Source organism: Sphaerodactylus townsendi, linkage group LG03 (genome assembly GCF_021028975.2).
Source record: "Sphaerodactylus townsendi isolate TG3544 linkage group LG03, MPM_Stown_v2.3, whole genome shotgun sequence".
In the NCBI taxonomy this organism is placed as follows: domain Eukaryota; kingdom Metazoa; phylum Chordata; class Lepidosauria; order Squamata; family Sphaerodactylidae; genus Sphaerodactylus; species Sphaerodactylus townsendi.
Genome location: NC_059427.1, coordinates 29,337,635 through 29,359,460, shown reverse-complemented (window position 1 = coordinate 29,359,460; position 21,826 = coordinate 29,337,635). Strand labels below are relative to the sequence as shown.

Sequence of the window (21,826 nt, the reverse complement as noted above, 5' to 3'; positions counted from 1 at the left end):
CAGGATCAGATTATATACAATTTACCACAACCAGGCTAATTATGACCACCAACAAGTAAAGCATTTGTTACACTAAAAGCCTGCCATGTGATAGAGCCTATGAGCTCTGGAACAACCGTGTGCCAAAAATTCCCTTACCTCAAGTTTGTCGTATTATTGCAATCTTATTTAGTTTTACAAATGATCCAGCACTAGATCCAAAGCAAGCGGCTGTTCCTCCCGCAACACGGAAGAGGTGTTCAAGGAGGCGTGCTTTCAATTGAAGTAACTTTAGAAGCACAGAGAAATATTCATAGCATCATCCTGATTAAGCTACATCAAATACATTCACTACGATCTGCACATAAATAGCATATCTGGACTCCTCCGTTTTTTAAAGGTTTATCCTGTTCAACCAGTGGAAATTCTGTGGTACATCAGGAGTTGAAAAAAAAAATCTGTAAAATGTTTTTGGCAAACCGATAATCGTTTCACGTATTCTGGAAGGATAACGATTTTAGTTCTGCCTCGCTGATTCACGAACGTGTATTAGTTACAAAAAAAAGGAAAATACTGAAACACTACTGGAGAACGACTGGCTCAGAACGGCATGAATGGGAAAATGACAGTACACGACGTACAGGCTTATGGGGTCATATTGACTCTAAAACACCGAAGATTTTTGTTTTGTTTGCAAAAGGTGCCATTTGTTGTGTGTGCAGAAAAGAATGATTAGAAGTGCATGATGGAACAGAGGGTCAATTACACTCGAAGCAGAAAACTTCAGCTGCCGACTTAAACGTTGGATTTAGTGTTACGCTCGCATGATGTGAAGTTTCAGCTTTTTTTTTTTGAAACTTTTAAGGTCAATTTGGAAAAAAAATCCTCTTTGGCTAAAGGGGTCATCCTTGACCAGTGAAGTCCTGAAGGAGGAGGGAGTAGCTGTGGCACGGCCACTGATGGCACACTCACCCTGCCTTCAACCAGTTTCGGCCAGCAAAGGGGATAGCAATGCTCCTGTCCTCCATGGAACTGCTCTATGCAGCATCAAGGGCTGCGCCTACCTTTTAGCTGGCATTAGTTTGCCCCAACAAACAGGGGTGTTCCTAGACCAGGGGTAGGGAACCTGCGGCTCTCCAGATGTTCAGGAACTACAATTCCCATCAGCCTCTGTCAGCATGGCCAATTGGCCATGCTGGTAGGGGCTGATGGGAATTGTAGTTCCTGAACATCTGGAGAGCCGCAGGTTCCCTACCCCTGTCCTAGACCAAAAGGGCTCAGGAAGCGGAATAAAGCTGCCCCCAACCACCCCCAGGAACACCACTTTTGGAGCTGGCACAGGTTCCTGGATTGTCAGCGAAAATTCCTCTGCGCCAGAATAAATGCCCCTTATGCCAGCGCAAGTGGCATTTACGCCAACGCTGGGGTCATGCCATCTCCTAAGGGATTCCCCCCCCTCCCAGATCGTACTGTTAATCTCCACAGGTAGTAACTATCCGTTTGCACACTAAGTTTCAATTCTTGCAAATTAATTGCCCTTGAAATACTTGCTGCTATTAATCTTAAATTGCCTATTACTGTATTTCCTCCAACAAGGCATATTCTCCAAGCCACTCAATCACACACATATTTAGATATAATGCTTAGCTAAACGGCAACTCCTGAGTTCTCTGCTGCTTGCAAACTGACTTGGGGCCAGCTTGAAAGTTTATTGTTTATTGCACAAAAAATTAATGTTTATTATACAAAAAATGGAAATCCAGCAATTGTTTTTAATTGATGCGAAGCCATTTTCATATCAACTCGGTTAATTTTTAATTATGATTTAATTGGAGGACATTATACCCCAATGACTCATTAATACAGGAAGGGGTTTTTTTTTAATGGTAGAAGAACATTAATTGACAGCATGACTCATATTTGCACTGTATTTATATAACGCCACGGGCAGCATTAGCTTTAAAGATCGCAAAGATGGATCATGAAAATTTTCTAGGCTTAATCCCGATTTCACCTCACCTCTAATGATACGAATAAAAAATAAACAGTTCAGCACTTACCATAATGTGATTGAAATGCCTGTGGTTTTACGACCTGATTACAGTGGTTACACATCACCAAATAGAAATCATCATGAGCTGGGCAAAGACCAAATATTGGCATATCTAAAACAAAAAGACAAAGCGTATGTCTCACAGCTGATCGCAATGATTTGAGCAGTTTCAAGTAAAAGAACCACGTGAGGCTACCACCAGAAAGACCGCTGCAGCCATAGGTCACGTGAAGGGGTTGATAAAAAAAATGAACACGCCATCGTTAACCGCACAATGAAATATTACAAAATGGATCGTTTCTTTCAGAATGAGCTAGCTGTAAAAAAAAAAAAATGTTGGTGGTTAGTGTCCGCTGCTGGTGGGATGCAGAATGATGTCACGTCACTTTTGGAAAAGCACCACACATTTTGGACAAGACAAACAGATAAAGGGGAAAAAAACACGTGACCTCTATTTCTCAGTGCAGAGTTTTAAATTACGTGGGGGGGGGGGGGGCAGGGAAGTATTAAGAATAGTTCCAAGGAGGCAATCCTATGAATGCTTGCATGGGAATTTAAATTTAGCGCCAACTAAACACACATCAGGTGAGGTGGCAGGTACTGTATTAAAAACCTAACGTCCTGCCAAGCAGCATTATCCGTCTATCTATCCCTGACGCTTCCAGTGTTTTGATTTAACAATGCACTGCATCCCAGCCATCTGGCTCCACTGATCTACAACCCATCCAATAAGCTGGAAGAGAGAATGGGACAAGGAGTTTGGTTATGCACTCCTGTGACCAATAAATGGATGTTCTATACCTCCCACATTGTACTGTGTTTAGCCTTCTCACAAAATGCCTGTACAGGCCTTTCAGATTATGGCTGAGGAATCAAGAGACTGAGCGACCAGACACTGAAGGGAAAAAAAACAACCCAAAACAGGACAGCATCAAGATTCCCCTTTCCTCTTGATCCATTATTTTAGAGACTTTATAAACTCTCCCTGTCACACACACCAATATAGAACGCTGTGATTACATTAGTGTTGAAGAAATTGTTCTAAAACATTTTTGAAACAACTTCTAATGATACAGAGTGCAGTTGGCTTTTTATAGCCTGGCAAACGCTGTCCTACCTGAAATTGATTTCAAAGACAGGAGAGAAGCTGACAAGCCTGAAATTACAAATGTCCACCTTTAATTCTTGGATTGAGAACAATAGGTCTTTTAATTCTTCTGTTCTACCGCTACTGTTCATATTATTTTACATGGCAGACATTTTGGAATATAGTGGGAGCCAATGTGGTGTGGTGGATATAGTGGTGGACTACCACCCTGGGTGACCCTGGTGTTCAAATTCCCACTTCTACCATGGACGCTCACTGGGTTACCCTGGGTCTGCCACAAACTCTCAGCCTGGCCTCCTTCACAGGGTTGGTGGTGTGAGAGAATGGAGGAGGGGAGAACGATGCCTTAAAAGCCACATAGGGTCCCAACAGGGGGAGAAGCAGGATATAAATAAATTAAATGCTGTCATGGAAAAAACTTGTTCCAGCAAAACAGAACCAAACCTGAAAACACAAGAAGCAGCACCTCCTCAACGGGGGTCCCCATGTGACACAGTTCCATCCCCTCTACATAGAAAACACAGTGTCGATTCTCAGGATCAGTGTTTGTGGCATGAAAGCACCCGAACCCTGAATCTCTTTCTCCCTCCAGGAACCAAACATTTAGGTTTGCATACTTAACCTCCTCAGCACTGCATTGTCTACGATCATGGCAAACTGCCCTGGCATCAGATATGCCACTCGGGTTCTGCATCATTCTAGGCTTCTTGCAACACTTGGTAATTAAAATTGTTCTAGAAGCCATATAGTAGTCATCTGAGTCACCTGAATCCTTGAGCCAGCAAGAGCAGCCTATGAACTCAGGGCTGATCGTTATCGCTCTCACAAACAACAAGCACGACTTTTTCTAGAAGGAAGACTAAGGGAACGGTATCTAGAATTACCATTGTCCGGACAAAGAGTAAGCAAGTCAGCAAGTCAAGGTGGCACAACCTCCGACTGCATCTATTTAGCGAGAAGGGTACTATTTTCTCACTCAGCATCTCAACTGCCAATGTGGAGAGAATGTGGAACTGAATACCTGAGCAGACGTTCACAGCCAGAAGATCAAACTCCACTGCGCCTCTAAACAAGCAGACCCTGCCCTCGTGCGCTCTAGCTTGAGTTACCATTGAAGCATTCATGCACAGAACGAGATCCTGGGCCTGGGCGGCCATTTTGGAAATCCTCTTTAAAAAGATATGAAGGGATGATGCTGGGATACCTTGGGAATAGCCTCACTGGTTTCTTTACTGTATTACAAAGCGCTTATAACTGAAATTATAACAACGTGCCTTGATCCCTTCAGCTTTTATTTAATACGTGAATACAAACCTGCTTCAGAAAATTTTGTAACTGCAGAAGTTTTTCACCCTAAAAAAACAGTTTCACTGTCCAGATTTGCTTAAAAATGTATATCTTGCCTCTGCCTTTCCTTGAAGACCCAAAATACAAAACAAAGTAATAAAAGTCACTAAAAATATTATCACATAAAGAAGAGTCCTACTGGATTAGCCCTACGGTCCATCCAATCTAGTTTCTAATGGTGGCAAGCCACACGCCCTGGGAAAAAACCTCCACGGCATAGGTGTCAAACTTGTGGCCCTCCAGATGTTATGGACTACAGTTCCCATCATCCCCTGCCAGCATGATGCTGGCAGGGGATGGTGGGAACTGTAGTCCATAACATCTGGAGAGCGCAAGTTTGACACCTACGCTCCACGGGGTGGAGAGTTCAAAATCTCCTCCTCCTGCTCCCCTTCCCTCCAGCAAAAGCTGCGCAGTGATTCTGAGTATGAAGCTCCGTTCTGTAACCAAATGAAGCCTGAGGACCAAGGGTATAAATTGCATTTAACAAAGTGGCCGATCCAACTATGAAAAATGTTACCATTTAAATATTTAAACATTAACTCACAATCTAAACTTCATACATCTTCTTTTATGTCATTGACCGAACTACAGACTTCTGTTAAGAAAAAAATAACGTTATCCACTGTAAGTCTTCCATGCAGACTATTAGCAGAAAGGCTCGCACTGGAAAACACACTCTTCTCAGGCACAAGTGATCCTGGGATGCATAGGTAACCCTCTGCCACTTTCCCATGCCTTTGAAAACCTTGAAATGTTTACAATATACAGGGTCTGTCATGCCCCCACAGAGGCTTTTGTTATTTCCCCATTAAGCTTCAGTTTCCCCATAGTTAGCATGGTTTTAGTTCATTGTTAAATCTTCTAAGGGAGGGAATTTCAGTTAGCCCCTGTCTCTTTAAGACATTTCCCAATAGGCAGTTTCCCTCTTTACCCAGCAATCCCCTGGCCAGTCAGTCAGAGCAAGGTGCCAAGGGTAGCTGGAGACTGGAATATTCGTGACGTATATGGTGGTCCATAGAGCACAAGCTAAGGTTAACAGTTATTAGAACCAGACAAGGACGGAAAGAACTGAAAGGAAGCAAGACACCGTGGACTTCCTTGAAAGCAGCCAAGAGAAGACACAGTCTACAGCTTCAAATCTGCTCAAGACAAGCAAGTACTCTGATTTAGACAGACCCAAGGGAGGAATTAGGGTCTTGATTCTCTCAAGTAATAAACCTATTGCTGAACTGCTGAACCTGGCTTGTGTCTTCCCCACTTTGTCCTAGCCAAGCACAGGGCACCAAAAACAGATTCACTTGCGGGGCAGAACAGGGTCTTCACACACACTCGATTTACTCCTGATTTTCAGGAATTCCAGTATTTCAAAAGAGTAGCAAAGAAGTCCTGCTCTCCCCCTTGTTTAGGAATTCCCTTTAACATAGCGAGGGAGGTCAAATACCTGAGCCAATTAATCTTACCCAGCCATCGAAGAGTTCTCTCCTTGGCAAGGCGCAATGTGCTTCCTTCAGCTGTAACAACAGGAAGACATCTAAAAATTCCCTACCAGGGCAGAATCTGTGATTGCGGAATGAAGCAGACTGAATCTGTAATTCATATGCTTCTGCAATGCCCATTTTATAAGACAAGCAGGTCCAACTTGTCGACCCCTCTACTTGTTGATAAAGAAGGTCTAGCAGACCAACAAAAAGTTTCTTATCTACTGTTTAAGCCAATAAACGTACTCTGTAGTGTTGATCAGTAGCGTTTATTGATGAGGCATCAAAGCTTCGCAAAGCCAGTTCTGACAAACCTGGCCTTTGCCACACCCTTTATCCCACTGCAAATTCCCTCCCCCTCCCCGCTTTCCCAAGAAGTTGTGAAAAACAGTCCCAAGAACTGAGGCACTCCAAGATCGGCGGCAGATAGTAAGAGAAAGTCACCTGGCTTCCTGCCCCCATGATAACAGATGCAATTCTGTTTCCCATGGGACCCGGGTGTTGGGGAAGCCCAGTTATCTACAAAGCGTGTGAAGCCATAAAGTAAAGATCAAGGAAAGAATGTCCCAGATGGCAGTGGTAACATACAGCAGGTTGGTTACATATATCTTTCTAGCAGCACTGATTTGTAACTTTAAGCAGTTACATTGAGGTAGGAATGCATCTCAATCACATAGATATAATTTCCCTGACATCTACTAAACAACGATTCTTGTGCTATCTCTGAAACAGTGGCTAAGGTGCCTGCGTTATGTCTATCTCTGAAACAGTGCTATCTCTGAAACAGTGGCTAAGGTGCCTGTGTTATGTCATTAAATTTTGATCACTATTAATCTGTACCGTTTATTATGCTAGTAAAAGGTTTTTGATTTTGATTTTTTACTCCTTATTTTCTTGGAAGTCGATCCATAAGCACTGGCACCAATTTGGGCATGGTTTGTCTGCGTGTCTACCCTCCCTGCCTGCTCTTCTGCCAGTCCTCCCTCCCTCAATGTCTTTGCTGCTGCTGGCAGGTGGTCACTGGCTCCAGCACCGATCACCATTGCTTTGTGCCTTCCCGTGATTTCATCTTCCCCTGCAGCTTTGCCTTCATCAGCCCTTCTTGTCTCAGAACTTCACTCTCTGCCTCCATCTTTCCCCTGGCAGTTTCTTCTTTGCTTCCTTTAAACCCGTGGTGGCGAACCTTTGGCACTCCAGATGTTACGGACTACAATTCCCATCAGCCGCTACCAGCATGGCCAATTGGCAGGGGCTGATGGGAATTATAGTCCATAACATCTGGAGTGCCAAAGGTTCGCCACCACTGCTTTAAACCATGCCTTGTTGGAATGTGTTCTGACCTCCCACCAGTGTCTCCATATTCTTTCTGGCCGGGCCGTATGGAGCACCCTGACCCCACTGGGCCGTGCAGAGGTGGCCTCCCAAATTTACCTCCCAAAAGGAAGGCACTTTATAAAGGTGCTAAAATGCCCTAAGGAAGTACGTAGAATCAGTGTAGAAATAGTATATTTTAAAAAACATTTATTAGCTGTCTATCTACTTTGCGGTGCTCAAACAAAACAGATTACAAAACACACAAAAGACAGTTCGCCAAGTAAGTGGGCCCCACGTCATGGAAAGTTAAAACCGGCACCTGGAAACAGAGCGTGGCTATTAGAAAAAGTGGCATGACGAGGACAGGAGGCCCGCTGTCAGTTCAGGATCAGTTTTTAATCTTGGCGACTTGCTGTAAGCAAATGCAATTACTTGAATGAGGAAAACATTCGCCCCTGTGATCACTGCATGCTGGGGAAGGGGGCAATGACACAATCACAGAAACAATCACGACCTCCCTGCCAGAAGGGCCCAAATATTGCAACCATCAGAAAGGTTGCCAACACTGAAAGAGAGTGAGAATGTACGCAAGTGTCAGAGAACTGCCAATTTTATCTAACAAGGTAATAAAGAAAAACAGAAGGCAAGATTCTTCTGGCATGACCTAACGGAATGGGACAGTTATTGGCATTCCATGTTCGGTGTCGCCAAGCCAGCTTCTTAGAAATCTGAAAGGATTAAAATAGTTATCAGAAAGAATAGCTGGTTTTTAATATGCTGCATTACCTTTTTTAAAAAAACAACAACGCGCTTTTGCCCGAGGCCATTTACAAGTAGCCAACAACAATACGTTCAATCACATTAGCTGCAAGACTTTATTTGAACAGGTTGCGGATATCTCCTGCTTGGTTCCCCTAAAAAGCTTTCAGGAATGAGTAATGCGCCACTTGCAAGAGTTGGCTGGTTTTTTCTCGATGCAGCCCCTTCCCCTACATGGCACAGAGGGTTCCCTGACCTTCTGCAGAGCAGGGCGGAGGAATGGGGCAAAGGGAAAGATTGCCTCTGCAAAGTCAATCAGTGCAATCTCAATAAGCCTTTATTGGCATACAGAACATACAATATAAAGGTCCAATCAGTGCATAACAGCATGTTACCAGGGCTAGGGGCACCTGCCTCCCCATGCCAACGAATTTCTCTGAGGCTGATTCTGCTTGGGCCAAAAACAGCACTGTGAAAATGGTGTGAAAGGGTTTATATTGTTTTCTCACCGCTGTTTTTGGCCCATGCGGAATCAGCCTGAGTGAACTTAGGACAGTCACCCTGACAATGGCTCTCCCTCGCCTTCCCCCACTCAAAACCTTGTGATACTGGGGCTGTTGCGAGGACAAAATGGAGGAAGGAGGAAGAACTCTATGGAGGAAGAGCAGGATAAAAACATGAGAAACTTGAGCACCTACATATATTCCATGAATGTAGAAAGCCAGCAGGTTAAAAATGAAAAAAAAAATGCTTCAGGATAGCCATCAATAAAAATCGGAATGGATTGGTTTAAATCAGGATGACTTCCATTCACCTAGTTAAATTGATTTTTTAAAAATTGTAATGAATTTCCTGAAAAAGAGTTTATGCAGACTGACTGCTATTAATTACCACATTGCAACTAAAGAAAGCCTTTATACAACCGAAGAATATCATCTAAAAAACCCCCTAGCTATGCAGCCCACACGTCTCTCCCACCACAGTTATATCCAATCAAACACCTGGGAGGTAGCTGTAAAATTAACTGATTTGGCTCTCTTGTATACATGCCAGGACACCTACCGTGTTTCCCCGAAAATAAGACAGTGTATTATATTAATTTTTGCTCCCAAAGTTGCGCTATGTCTTATTTTCAGGGGATGTCTTATTTTTCTGTGTTCTGTTCGTTGGGCATGCTTCCAAACAAAAACTTTGCTACGTCTTACTTTCGGGGGATGCCTTATATTTCGTACTTCAGCAAAACCTCTACTACGTCTTATTTTCAGGGGATGTCTTATATTCGGGGAAACAGGGTAGTAAGACCACTTATTTAAAGACAAACACTCACAGTCCACTGTGGACAGTTTTGGATAAGAATACTGTGAGCTTTTTACGCAGTGTCGTCTTAAAAAAGAAGGACACACATACACACAAAACTTTTTTAAAAGCCAATTTTTACCCATAGGGCACTGAGAAGAGTGAAGTTGGAAGAGTGGGACTTCCCTGCTGCAGCCTACTGAACCCTCTCAAATATTGTTCATTTTGTTCATCATTCAAGCAGAAACAACGGGGGGGGGGGGCCTTCAGTAGGAGGGGATAACAGGCAAGAGTCACCCACACACACACCCTTCCATCAATAGAAGCACTGTCTTGCCAGCAGAACAGTACCTTTCAATTTACTGAAGCCTGTGATAGTGAATCATAGCATGGGTAACATAGCATGGGCAACATTTCCATGACACTGAAATCAGAAATTACAATTGGCTTTTCTGGGCAGATTGCAGCAATATTACTGTGGACTCTGTTACTGTGGGGAGTGGGGGGAAGAGTAAGGAATCATTTAAAACGCACCTTCACGTTTCCGTAATATTGCGTCATCTCTCTCATGATTAGAGTGATTTATTTATTGCTAGCAAGGACGTCACCCGTTACTTTCTAAACGGACTCTCAAGATCAATAGTATGCCAGTTTAAGAAGAGATGGCAGCTGCTCTTGACGACAGGTGACATGGAGACTTAATGGGGAAAAAAATCTGAACTGTCAAGAACACTGCATTTTGAAAACATCTGCTGCCTAGTCCAAATTTCATGCCTTCCGACTTAGAGAAGTAGTTCTGTTTACAAGCTTCCACTATTCCAATAAAACTTTCAAAACCTTTGCCCTGAAGACTGTTTCAAGGAAGACATATAAGGAGCGATCCTGCTGCAGATACTACCCAGTATAAAACTGCTTTTTAGTATGTGTGTCATACAGAGAGCAGCACATTTCATTAGAGCTGGTAAAAGCCCAACATGTGTTACCTATAATATTTATCAGTCGTCTTTCCTGAGCGCTCAAAGTGACGCATATCACAAGATAATACCCAAGGTAATACCCAATTCAGATGGGAAACCACACTCCCAAAGATGGAGAGATGAGAGTTTAGAGGGGTCTGCAACCTGAATCTCTCCAGATGTTCATGAACTACAACTCCCATCAGCCCCTGCTGATGCTGACAGGGCCTGATGGGAATTGTAGTTCATGAACATCTGGAGAGCCGCAGGTTGCAGACCCCATCAAAAAAGAACTGCAGTGTATGTGTGAACCAACCAAGCATAACTAGCTCTGTTGTGACCTATATACTTAGGATGCACGCATGAAGCTGCCTTCCTCTGAATCAGACTACTGGTCTATCAAGGTCAGTATTGCCTACTCTGACTGGAACCATCTCTCCAGAGTCTCAAGTTGAGGTCTTTCACTTCACCTACGACCTAAGCTTTTAACTGAAGATGAGTGATTAACTGGAGGTGAGAGATCTTCTTCTGCATGTAAAGTTAATGTAAACGGGCTCTAAACTAAGTCATGAACTTTTCTACCTAACTGAGGAAGAGATCATCAGCCTCAAGACTGAGCACGTGGAAGGCCGAGTGGATTGGTAAAGATGCTCCCTAAAATACACTGAGTTCAAATCATGCAAGACTACACTAGTTAAAAAAACCAGGGTCCGCCGATCATTTCAAGCACTCTTAAAGTATTTGAAATTTTGTACCTAAGAATAATAAGGCAGTAAGTTTGGCTGTTTACTGATTGGGTTTTATTCATTTTTTCTTGGCCTCTTCCAGTCTTGCTTTCAAACACAACTGAGTATTCTAAGAGAAACTGGGAAAATTGTACGTATGCGAGAGAATGACAGTGCAAAAGAATTTTTTAAAAAACAACAACACTTGAATGTTGTTGTACGGTACAGGCCAAAAAACACAGCAGGTAAGCGGATCTGTTGTGAAACATAACGGTTTAAGCAAACACTGTGAAAAACACCAGACCGTGATTATAGCTCTTTCCCCTCTCAGATAAGCATTTAAGGAGTATTCAAAAGATGCTCATCTTTGAAGAATCGTGTTTCAGAACGCCACCTCACGCGGCTATCGTATAGCAGGAAAGAAGCAATTCCAGGCAGCACGGAAGTTCTGTCCCCACCCTGTCAAAGGTTCTCTGAGGCTAGCTGGAGAGAGAAAGAATGCACTATCCCTGCTCCTTGGCAGTCAGACAAATGAACAGCGCACGCTCACTCATGCGCACAAGGGAGCATGCCGTCCAGGGGAAAGTAACCCACCTTCGTGGCTGTCAAAAACATAGAATAGCAAAGCTGCAGAAAAGTCATGAAATGAAATCCTACCAAGTAAGGAAGCCTGTGCCAACTGGATCCGCTGTCTCTAACAGCATTCCACATTGGGTGAGACTTCGTTATACTGCAGTATTCTCTGCTGTCCGAAACTGTCCCTCCTGTTTGAAAAAACTGCATGCAGGGGCAGTCTGCAAAATGTCGATCCAAAGATGAGCACTGAATTTACAGCGGTAAATTCAAAGTCAGGCAATGCTACACCATTCCAACCTGTATTTAGCAGTATTCACCCCTAGGCACTTCAGTCGATTCATTCCCCAGGCACACGCCGACTTCATTTCCAGTGTTTGTGTCAGCTGCACACGTACAACTACAGGCAAATTTAAGGAGCCTTCTGGAGCAGGTATTTTGAAAGCCACCTTTTTGATACAGCCACCCAGAAGGGTGGACATGGGAAGAAATGGTTTGATTCACAAAGTATTGCTAAGGTGGAAGAACTCCAGGTCATTTGAATGGGGATCCTACGCAACCCCTGCCAAGCTTGATCTTGCTTCTAGACAGAAAGAGCTGGCCATTACCGGAACTTGGCCTCTTTGCCTGATTTTGTAGAAGATTTCAGTTACCTTGATGCTCTGCCTCACATTATTGTTGGTGCTTTTGTGACCAAGCAAGAAAAACACACCGGTTACGGAACCCGAGAGTTCTATACCAGAAGATGTACTTCCTGGGATGCTGGGTAAAATTAGTGGATGGCTTTCTTCCTCCTTCTAAGCAAAGAGCCACTACTCATCACTACCCAGAATTCTCTGTATGGAATATGGATTTCTTCCTCCGTGATGGGATTTTTAAAAAAGATTCCCTTTGGAAAGTACCTGAAACAGTCCATTTACATCTACTCTGCGTGATTTCCTGTCTTATACTGGATCACAAAAGATTCGTACAATCTATGCTTTCTTTTTTTTTTTTTACTTTCTTGCTTAACCGGCATTTCCCATTGTCATTAGAATACATCCTGACTTTCTTCGACAAAATCCTCATTCCCCTGGAACAATTTGCAACGACAACATCTTTTACAACAGAAAAATTTGTCTGCCTGAGGTAGGGTAGCCCAAACATGTTGTACACGAACAGTTTTGGATTGGATTGTTTACAACATGTTCGACTGGCTCTACAAGTTTGCCCACAGACAGCTCGAGCTACATTATTTAAATTGGCATCGGCAGCTCATGTCTATCTAAAGGGTAGTGAAACCTACAGTTTCTTTCTAACCATGATCACTGGATTCAAACTTGTTTGGCTGGTCCTCTCAAACTTTATCCCACAAGGAAAAGTTCCAGGCACGTCACATTTAGAAGTTGCTTTACCAAGCCCTGTTTCCGTGAAGCTGCACATTTCAGGAAACGTTCTTCAGAAGTCCCAGAAACCATGTCTCATGACACGCAGCATTAACTCTTATTAAACTCCCTCCCATACGGTTAACGCAAAGCGAAGGTAGCCATCATTCTCAAATGGTGCGATTAAAAAGCTTCCTGCGGTATTCAAATAATTCCATCAATATCACAATCTCCAAGAACCTTACTGAAATATTAACTCTTCTGCATCAATTACTTATACAGGGGACTGGGAACATCCGCTTCCTCTCACCTCTCTAATGGGTTTGCAATCCAAAAAAGAAAAGAAGAAGCCATCATTCAACTAATTGTAAGGTCTCTTATGGGATGTGTGCACTGAAAGGGATGAAGAATCACTGAGTTATGGCAGCCTGAGATCCCCTCGCCCAGTGCAACTAGAAGCAGAACAGAAGATGCCACATCAAAGAATTGCTTCAAAGGTCTTCAACAGCAGCTTCCAAGTGATCAATTAATGTACCCCATGTTTAGGCCACGATGGGGCTTTTAAAAATCCCTGCTAGAGTTTGGCACCACTGTCGAAAGGAAGTGAAAAGTTCACTTCCGTGCACCCAGGAAAACCTGAGAAACAGTACTGCTAAAGTGCTGAATTTACAATTGGAGCAACCAGAAAGCTACAGAAAACCCAGTTTTCCATACTGTGCGCGTGTGTCTCACGTTCCCGCAAACGACCATGACAATTCATACTAGTGGAACTAAGAATGTCTAGTTTTGATTGATATGCCTTACTGGCATGGAAGTGAGAGAAAACTTTCTTTCAGTGCTCTTCTGTGCTGCTCAAAAGGAGGAAAAAACAGCAAACTATTAATAATGGCAGCAAAAAAAAAGAAGTCACAGATTTTTTTTCTCTTGAGAGATGTCTTTCAGAATCATTTTATTTGGCTGGTGCGTATGCTGATTTAATGCTTGTTGTGTTTGGAAAGCCGTGATGTTTTCTGTTCTTCAGAGGTGCTACACCAAAAGTCTCCCTCTCCTCACTCTGCAAGATTTTTTAAAATAAACGTTTCTGATTGGTAAGTATAATTAATATATTTTAAGATGCACATAAATCTTTGATCTGATGCATGTAAGCCGAACGATCTCGGATATTCTTCAGTTTGACAATTCACAGACAACTCTTCCTGAAGTGGGGCAGCCAATTCCAAAGGACACTTTGAATTGACACTTTAACGCAGTGATGGCGAACCTTTTCGAGATCGAGTGCCCAAACTGCAACCCAAAACCCACTTATTTATCACAAAGTGCCAACATGGCAATTTAACCTGAATACTGAGATTTTAGTTTAGAAAAAACGGTTGGCTCCAAGGATTGCGTTATTCAGGAGTAAGCTTGGTGGTAGTCAGTGACTTTGCTTTGAAGCAACTGTGCAACTCTTCCAATGGGTGAATCACGACCCTAGGAAGGTTTACTCAGAAGCAAGCCCCATTGCCAACATCTGAGCTTACTCCCAGGTAAAGGATCGCGCTTTAGTTCTTCACATGAAAATCAGTGGGGTTTAACAGTGCTTAACAGGGTTACCTACACTGCTTCCCCAAAACTAGGTCTTAGGTTTAATGCTAATAATCGAGCCCAGCGGCCCAGGCCAGCCTAGATGTGTGTGTGGGGACTCTGTTTGTGCGTGCCCACAGAGAGGGCTCTGAGTGCCACCTCTGGTACCCGTGCCATAGGTTCACCACCACTGCTTTAACGTCAAACTAAGCGGCTCTTGAGCTGACCCTTATGATTTGATGCATCAATGTGAAGTCAGTCTGATTTACACCTTCAGCAAGTTCAGTCAATGCAAGAATCGTGCCATTTAAATATTTTCATGGATAGAAAAATATACCAGAAAAAATAATAATATACTTTTAACTAAGCTAAGTCATATCTTTATTTTATGTGCATGTATACACAGCTTGGTAAAAAATTCTAGAGGGTTCGAAAGCTTGCATATCATTTTGAGATGTTTTGGTTGGTAAAATGTGTTATATGACTTTTTGCTTGCAATTTGTCCGTAGAGCAGCACAGATGTGCAATTTATGACCTGGGCGTAAATGTAGCAATTTTTGGTCATTGCCTCCATCCCTATGAAGGATCAAGGCAGACCTGGAGATTGTCACCTGGACCCCGTGACTGCTCTGCTACAACAGAAACTGCCCTGCCCACAAGGACTTCCCCATTAACTTCAATGAAAAGTATGGTCCCTTCTGTCAAGAGTTCATTTAAGAAGAAGTCCTATTGTACAGTGCATTGTAGACAGGGCTCTGGCTTCATTAATGGATAAAAGAGATGAAATACTTCCAAACGTTAACCAGATGCTAACACTGGAGGTACGGTATTATTACAGACAGCACACCAATAGACCACTTCAGGCTTCCCAATTGCTTTGGGTCATGGGTGTTGTAAACATCTGTCAAATACTGGGTTGGATACCATGTTAATTCAAAACACCCTTCATTCCTTTTTAAGGGCTTGTTTTGCTCTTCATTTGTGACAACTAAATTTATGTAAAAGATTGCATGCGTTGTTTCTATCAGTGACAAAACGGAAGGCATGCTAAATGAAGGTAAGGCCAAATCTTTGGACTGCAGGACAGCCTTTTATGAGACACAACTATTGTACCTGCTGCAGACGGAAACAGTCATGATTATATACAAGATCCTAAGCCCCAAATGGAAAAGGCTTTTTATATTAAATGACTGTCGCTACAACTTATTTAATCTTGTTTGATCTCTTATGTTTCCACTAGACGTTTGTTGGAATTTATTATCTATTTACAACATTTATATCATGCCTTCCAGTCCAACCCAAGCCACCAAACAGATCTCCTCAAAGTATTTCTATTTTATGGGTTAGGGTTATCACTGAGTGGAGACCTATGACTAGTTCCAATATTCGGGATGTGTATAATTAGTATAACCCGGATACCTCGAATTCCAAGCCACAGCTAATAGACTTATTCTGTATCAGATGGGAATTATTTCCTCCAGACAAATTTATTTCTTTTGCATTTCACAAAACCACAGAACTTTTACATGTTCTCTAAGCAGTAACACATGACAAACATTGGGGTGGGTACAACACAAAATTTCCACTTGTGCTAGATTTCTTCCTCAGACGGAAACACAAGAAAAAGACCACGATACCCACTTTTACTCAGCCAAATCTTACTGTATCCCCACATGCGTTTTCACTTGTGCAAGATCTAATGCAACCAATGTCAAGGCACTATAATATAATGGGAGGAAAACGCTTGGTATTGTTTAAGATCTAGCACAAGTGGAACTCTGCTAAATTTGTGTACATTTCCACATCACTGAATTCACGCCAATAACTTGATAAATAATTGCTCAGACACCAGCTTTCTCAGATAGAGTCAACATGAGTTCTAAGGGTGTCAATTCCGAAAGTCTCAAAATCAAGAACTAATTTCTCAAAACAAACAAAAAAGCAACAACTGTGAATGTTAACACAAATTAGACTGGCTCTTTATATGGCCCTTCCGGTATCAATGGCCTCAGCTCTATGCTGATATTCTTATGCAACTTCTAACCGTCCCCTGCTCATCAATGATACGGCTGGCCTCTACCCGGGACAGGGCTTTTACGGCCCCGGCCCCTGCCTGGTAGAACACTCTTCCAGCTGCAGTTAGGGCCCTGCGGACCTTGGTGAGTTCCGCAGGGCCTGTAAAATTGTGTTATTCCATCGGGCTTTTGGGGAGGCCAGCCGTGGATTGCCTGCCCCTGCCTGATGCTTGTACCATGATACGCCATTTCCCCTCCCAGTTTTAGCTTTAGGTTTGGACGCCATCGATAATAATTAGTATGGGTTTTATGATGCTGCTGCTGTGCTGTGTTTTTAAGGGTTTTAATGTTGTCATAGGATTGGATTATGCATTGTCTTTTTGTTGTTGTTGTACACCGCCCAGAGCCCTTCAAGGGTGGGCAGTATAATAATTAATAGTAGTAGTAGTAGTAGTAGTTGTTATTATTATTATTATTATTATTATTATTATTATTATTATTATTATTATTATTACTACATTACAACTTCCTAGGCCTCTGGGTGAGGCTCGAATTGTAATGAAGGCCAACAACCAGCTAAAGATCTGGCAGCTGTGAAATCTACAACAACAACAACAACAACAACAACATGCTTCCCTTAGAGCAGAATGCACTTCTGATGGAATAAAGAACAGGAGTGGGAAGTTCCTTTGCCACTGTTCCTGATTTCCACTGTTCCTGATTTTCATCACCTCCCGGAAGCACTGTTGGCTGCTGGGGGAGAGCAGAAGCCAAAAAATTGCTTCTGTGAGCACTGTTCCACATGTACTAAAGAGCTTTCAGAACACCGTTACTACCCCTGCCCACGTAGCATATATGCAGATTAAAAGATTATCTGGAAAAATTAAAGGAAGAAAGGCACAACTTCTCAGTGCTGTTAACAATAAAGTCATAATTTATTAGGATGCTCTATGTAATTTCCTAGTTCAGGCAGTCAAACCTGTTCAAGAAAATACAGCTGGAGATCCCCATGAGCTCTCCCTTTCCGCCAGAACACTTGCAGCTCTATCAGAAGAGAAACACAGTAAATTCGCAAAGCATCGCCACGTATATTCTTCGTGCCTATGCCTAGAAGATACTGTGCTAACCTCAGGTGCAACCTTAGGGGAAGTGTGGGCGAACAGGGATAAGTTACTGACACTTAAACAGTACATACATTTTGAAAACATATGTGAGCGTTTGGCTCCTGCTTTTCATTCCTCACTTGCTGCTGTTATTTTTAGCACTCTCTCCTGGGATTTCCTCTACTCCCATGAAAGAACGCAATGTCTTGCAATACTTTTGTCCAGCGTTAAGAGCAGCACCCAAATACCCTGCCAACTTTCTAACTAAAGAGGAAAGCACGCTTATCCAGTAGTCTAAAAGTGATATCCTTACACAGCGAGACAGTAGCCTAAAAGTGATATTCCTACGCAACTTCTTTCTAAGCAGGCATCTGAGTTATTACAATCAAAGTGTGACTCCAAGCAAGTCAACTATAAGTATGCCCTGAGAGTTTTAACATATGGTATCTCTTTGGAAGCCAAAGAAAAGTTTTTTTTAAAGAAACACACAAGAGAGAGAGATAATCATCTGCTGTATTATTCACTACAGACTCACTACAGCTGTTCATACAGCGTGAAGGCAACATCAAAATCATTTAATTGAGAGGAAATGAACTCTCTCCACTCAGGAAAAAACCAGGATTGGTAAAATTGTCTGAAGTCAATAATCCAATCAATACCTCTGCCATCAACCCAGTACAATATGATCTCTCAACTGTTTTTTTTACTACATTCTTTCTTCAACCTAACAGTGGATACAGAATAGGATCCCTTCAATTAACAAGGTGAGGAAGAAGCCTTTTGAGAGTGACCTAGTTGATCTGAACCTAAAATAAGCTGATAATTTTAACTGCATTGTAACTCAGTGGCTAATCTAGGAAGATCTCATAACTGGGGGTCAAACAATACCTTTTTAAAAAACATTTTTTAATAAATTGGGGTTTCCATAACACAATTCTCCTTCAGGTGAGAGCTGCAGAGGCCCAAATTGGATCAGAAGCGTAGCCATTTCCCCAGCGTACCACAGAACTAGAAGGTGCCATTTTGCCTGCTGGTGGGGGTTTCAAATGCAGTGAACCCTGTATGTGCACCCACTCCCCAAAATAGCCAACAACACCCCTGCCAAGTAATTTCAGGAAAACTGCCAGGGGAAAAGTGAATCCCCCTCCCCCAGTTTGGCCTTAGATGAATCCAGAGAGGGGGTGTAGATTCTGAATTGGTGTTGGAGACAGTGAAAGGCTTGTTGGGGGCATGCAGACAGGTTTAGTGGGGGGAAAAAGGATCGAAACACTGTTGGCTGGGAGTAAAACTAAAGAGTACAGTTCCCAGCTCTTCTGGATGGGATAGTACTCCTCTTGCTAAACAGGGGGTTCTCCTGGATCCTGAACGGATGCTTGAGAAATCAGAGATTGGTTTAGTAGTTATGATCATTCCTGGAAATGGTAGGTTCACTCTTAATTGTATGTACCTCAAGTACAAGAGGTGAGATGATCAATATGCAGGAAATGACATTATTCATAGGAGTTTTCAAAGTATGGAACATCCTGCCTTCCGGAAATCAGCAAAGACCATTTTCTTCCAGATGAACTTATAATGGAGATAAATCTCAGAGGGTTGTTTTTACGCCAGGTTTCTTCCCCGTGGGTTCTACTGTAGCTAGATCTCTTGTATGAAGTGGGATAATGTAATAGTGTTAAGGTTGAGGTGGGCTTTTTAGTTTTTGATTTCTGCGGCTTTGTGTAGTTTTGCTGTTAATACTGCTGTTACATTTGTTACTTCATACTTAGCTGTTTTAATATTTAATTTTATAGAAGGAAGGGATATACGGTTAGTAAATAAAGATTTAGTTAATCAGGTCACAAGATTTATCGAACAATCTGGAAAAGTGGGCATTAGGATTCACCGGGGGGGGGGGGGGGGGTTTGACGCTTTCCAGGACTATTAAACCCAAAAAATAACAACAACCCCCTAATGGAGCACACTCCTAATTAGAACCACTCAAATGTAGCTGTTTTACCAAAGACCAACATGGCTATCCTCTGAAATGAAATCAGAACCACACTTGCTCTTTGAAAAAAGGAGTAAAGGCTGGAAGAGAGTTCATTTGGATCAAGTGAGGACAGTTCTTTAACCGAGGTCTAAGTGAGGACAGTTCTTTAACCGAGTTCATTTGGATCAAATGAACTTGGTTAAAGAACTGTCCTCACTTAGACCTCCCTAATCTGGTAATGGTGATGCATATATCATAGCCTCTAGATCAGTGGTTCTCAACCTTCCTAATGCTGCAACCCTTTAATACAGTTCCTCATGTTGTGGTGACCCCCAACCATACAATTATTTGTGTCTCGGTTCCTAAAACCATCGGAAATAGGTGTTTTCCGATGGTCTTAGGCAACCCCTGTGAAAAGGTTGTCTGACCCCCAAAGGGGTCACGACCCACAGGTTGAGAACCGCTGCTCTAGACTGTATTACTGTACCATGTCCTACATGGGGCTACCCTGGAATACACATTGGAAGCTTGTGTAGTACAGTCAGTAGAGTGTCAGACAACTAAATATGGGAAACCCTGGTTTGCAACCTTGCTCTGCATTAGCTTCTGATTTGCCTCCAGCTTCAACTCAAAATTATAACCTTTTAAATACTTCATGACCTGGAATCCACACACAATGGCCTCTCTGGGTAAGAACCTGTGACAACCACGGATCAGTCCAACCATCTATTCACCATCTCTTCCTCACAGGGAGACTGGCTGGCTTCAGCTTCCCTCAGTGGCTGCACCTCTATTACATAATAGCATACCTGAGGCAATACCCCAGATCCCTTCCTTTTTGGCTTCCTGGAAAGACTGTAAAACCTGGCTATTCTGGAGTACTTTTTGCTGACTATTTCTGGACTAAGAAATTCTTTAAAAAAGCAGAGGTGTTGTTACTATATCGGTTGAGTGACAAAACTGTACTGCGACTGAAAAGTGGAAGTTCTGCTGGGATACATTTTTCTTTGTTTTTGTTTAGTGTGTAATAAGTTTGTTTAACATTTTTGAGCTGCAGATATTGGACTGTTTTAAATTCCTGCCGACAGCCATCCAGACACCATCAGAAGGGTGAAGTACAAAGGCTTTAAATAAGCAACAGGACAATGATGTCCTGAATTCCCATCCGGAAAAACTGGTGCTCAATTTCATGCAAAAAAATATAATTGCAACACTATTTTACAGTTGCCAAGTTAGTCCCCAAGGTAGTTCTCTCACTATTTCATAAGCATTGATGGTGCAACGAAAGTATTTAGTGGCCACGAGACAAACTGCAAAATAATAGCGAGGCAGCGTGGTGCAGTGGACGATGTGCCGAACTGAGTATTTGAGACAATATCTCGAGATCCAGTTCAAGAGTTTGGTTTTGTCCTTTAAAGACCTACACGGCTTTGGACCGTGGTATCTGAAGGACCATCTTCTCCCATATGTTTTTCTTGGAAATTAGATCACAGGGAGAGGGCATCCTGACTGTTCCATCGATGAAAGAAACTCAGATGGTGGCAACACGTGAGGGAGCCTTTTGGTGGCAGCTCCTCAATTATGGAACGACTTCCCCAGGGAGCTGTTCCTGGCCCCCTTACTTTCAATCTCGAGAGGCAACTGAAGACAGTTGTATTTAGGACTGCATGTGAATAATTTAGTATTTATATGCTGGCTGACCTAATTGACATTTTTAAATTTTGGCCTTCTATGTATGTGTTTTTTAAAAAACCATTGTTGTTTTAATTGCCTTGTAAACTGCCTTGAGTTTAATAATTGTTTAAGTAAATAAATGAACAAATTATATATTTGGGTTAAGGAAATGGGAAGGACCGTACTAGGTGGGTAGTAAGACCTGCTGAGTTTGTTTCTCCTCTGCTATTGATATTTAAAGTTTGGCCCTGCCCAGAGGCATGAACTGAAGGGCTCTTAGCCTGATGATCCTACCCAACCGCTGAAAGAAGATCCAGATGCAGAGAAAAAAAAGATATGCCTGCTTTGCATTCAGAAGCATTCTCCCTTACTCCTGTCTGTTTCTACTGCGTTGTTTTATATTGCATTATAGGCCACTGCTTAGAAAGTTAAACTTCTAGCATCGTGACAAAAAATCCTATAAAATTGATTGTAATTGAAACCACCAAACACCAGAACTGTGGCAAGTCACTCTGCTGCCATTCTGTAAACAAGGCAACTATTTATC

General features: G+C 42.5%; 1 protein-coding gene across 1 annotated transcript in view; it reads right to left on the bottom strand.

The window, feature by feature from the left end:
- The window catches only part of ATXN7 (ataxin 7), a 120,042-nt gene that overhangs the window by 64,723 nt on the left and 33,493 nt on the right, over nt 1-21,826 (bottom strand). Inside the window, 1 exon segment of the mRNA XM_048488401.1 lies at nt 2,040-2,144. Within this exon segment, the coding sequence (XP_048344358.1) occupies nt 2,040-2,144 (105 nt within the window).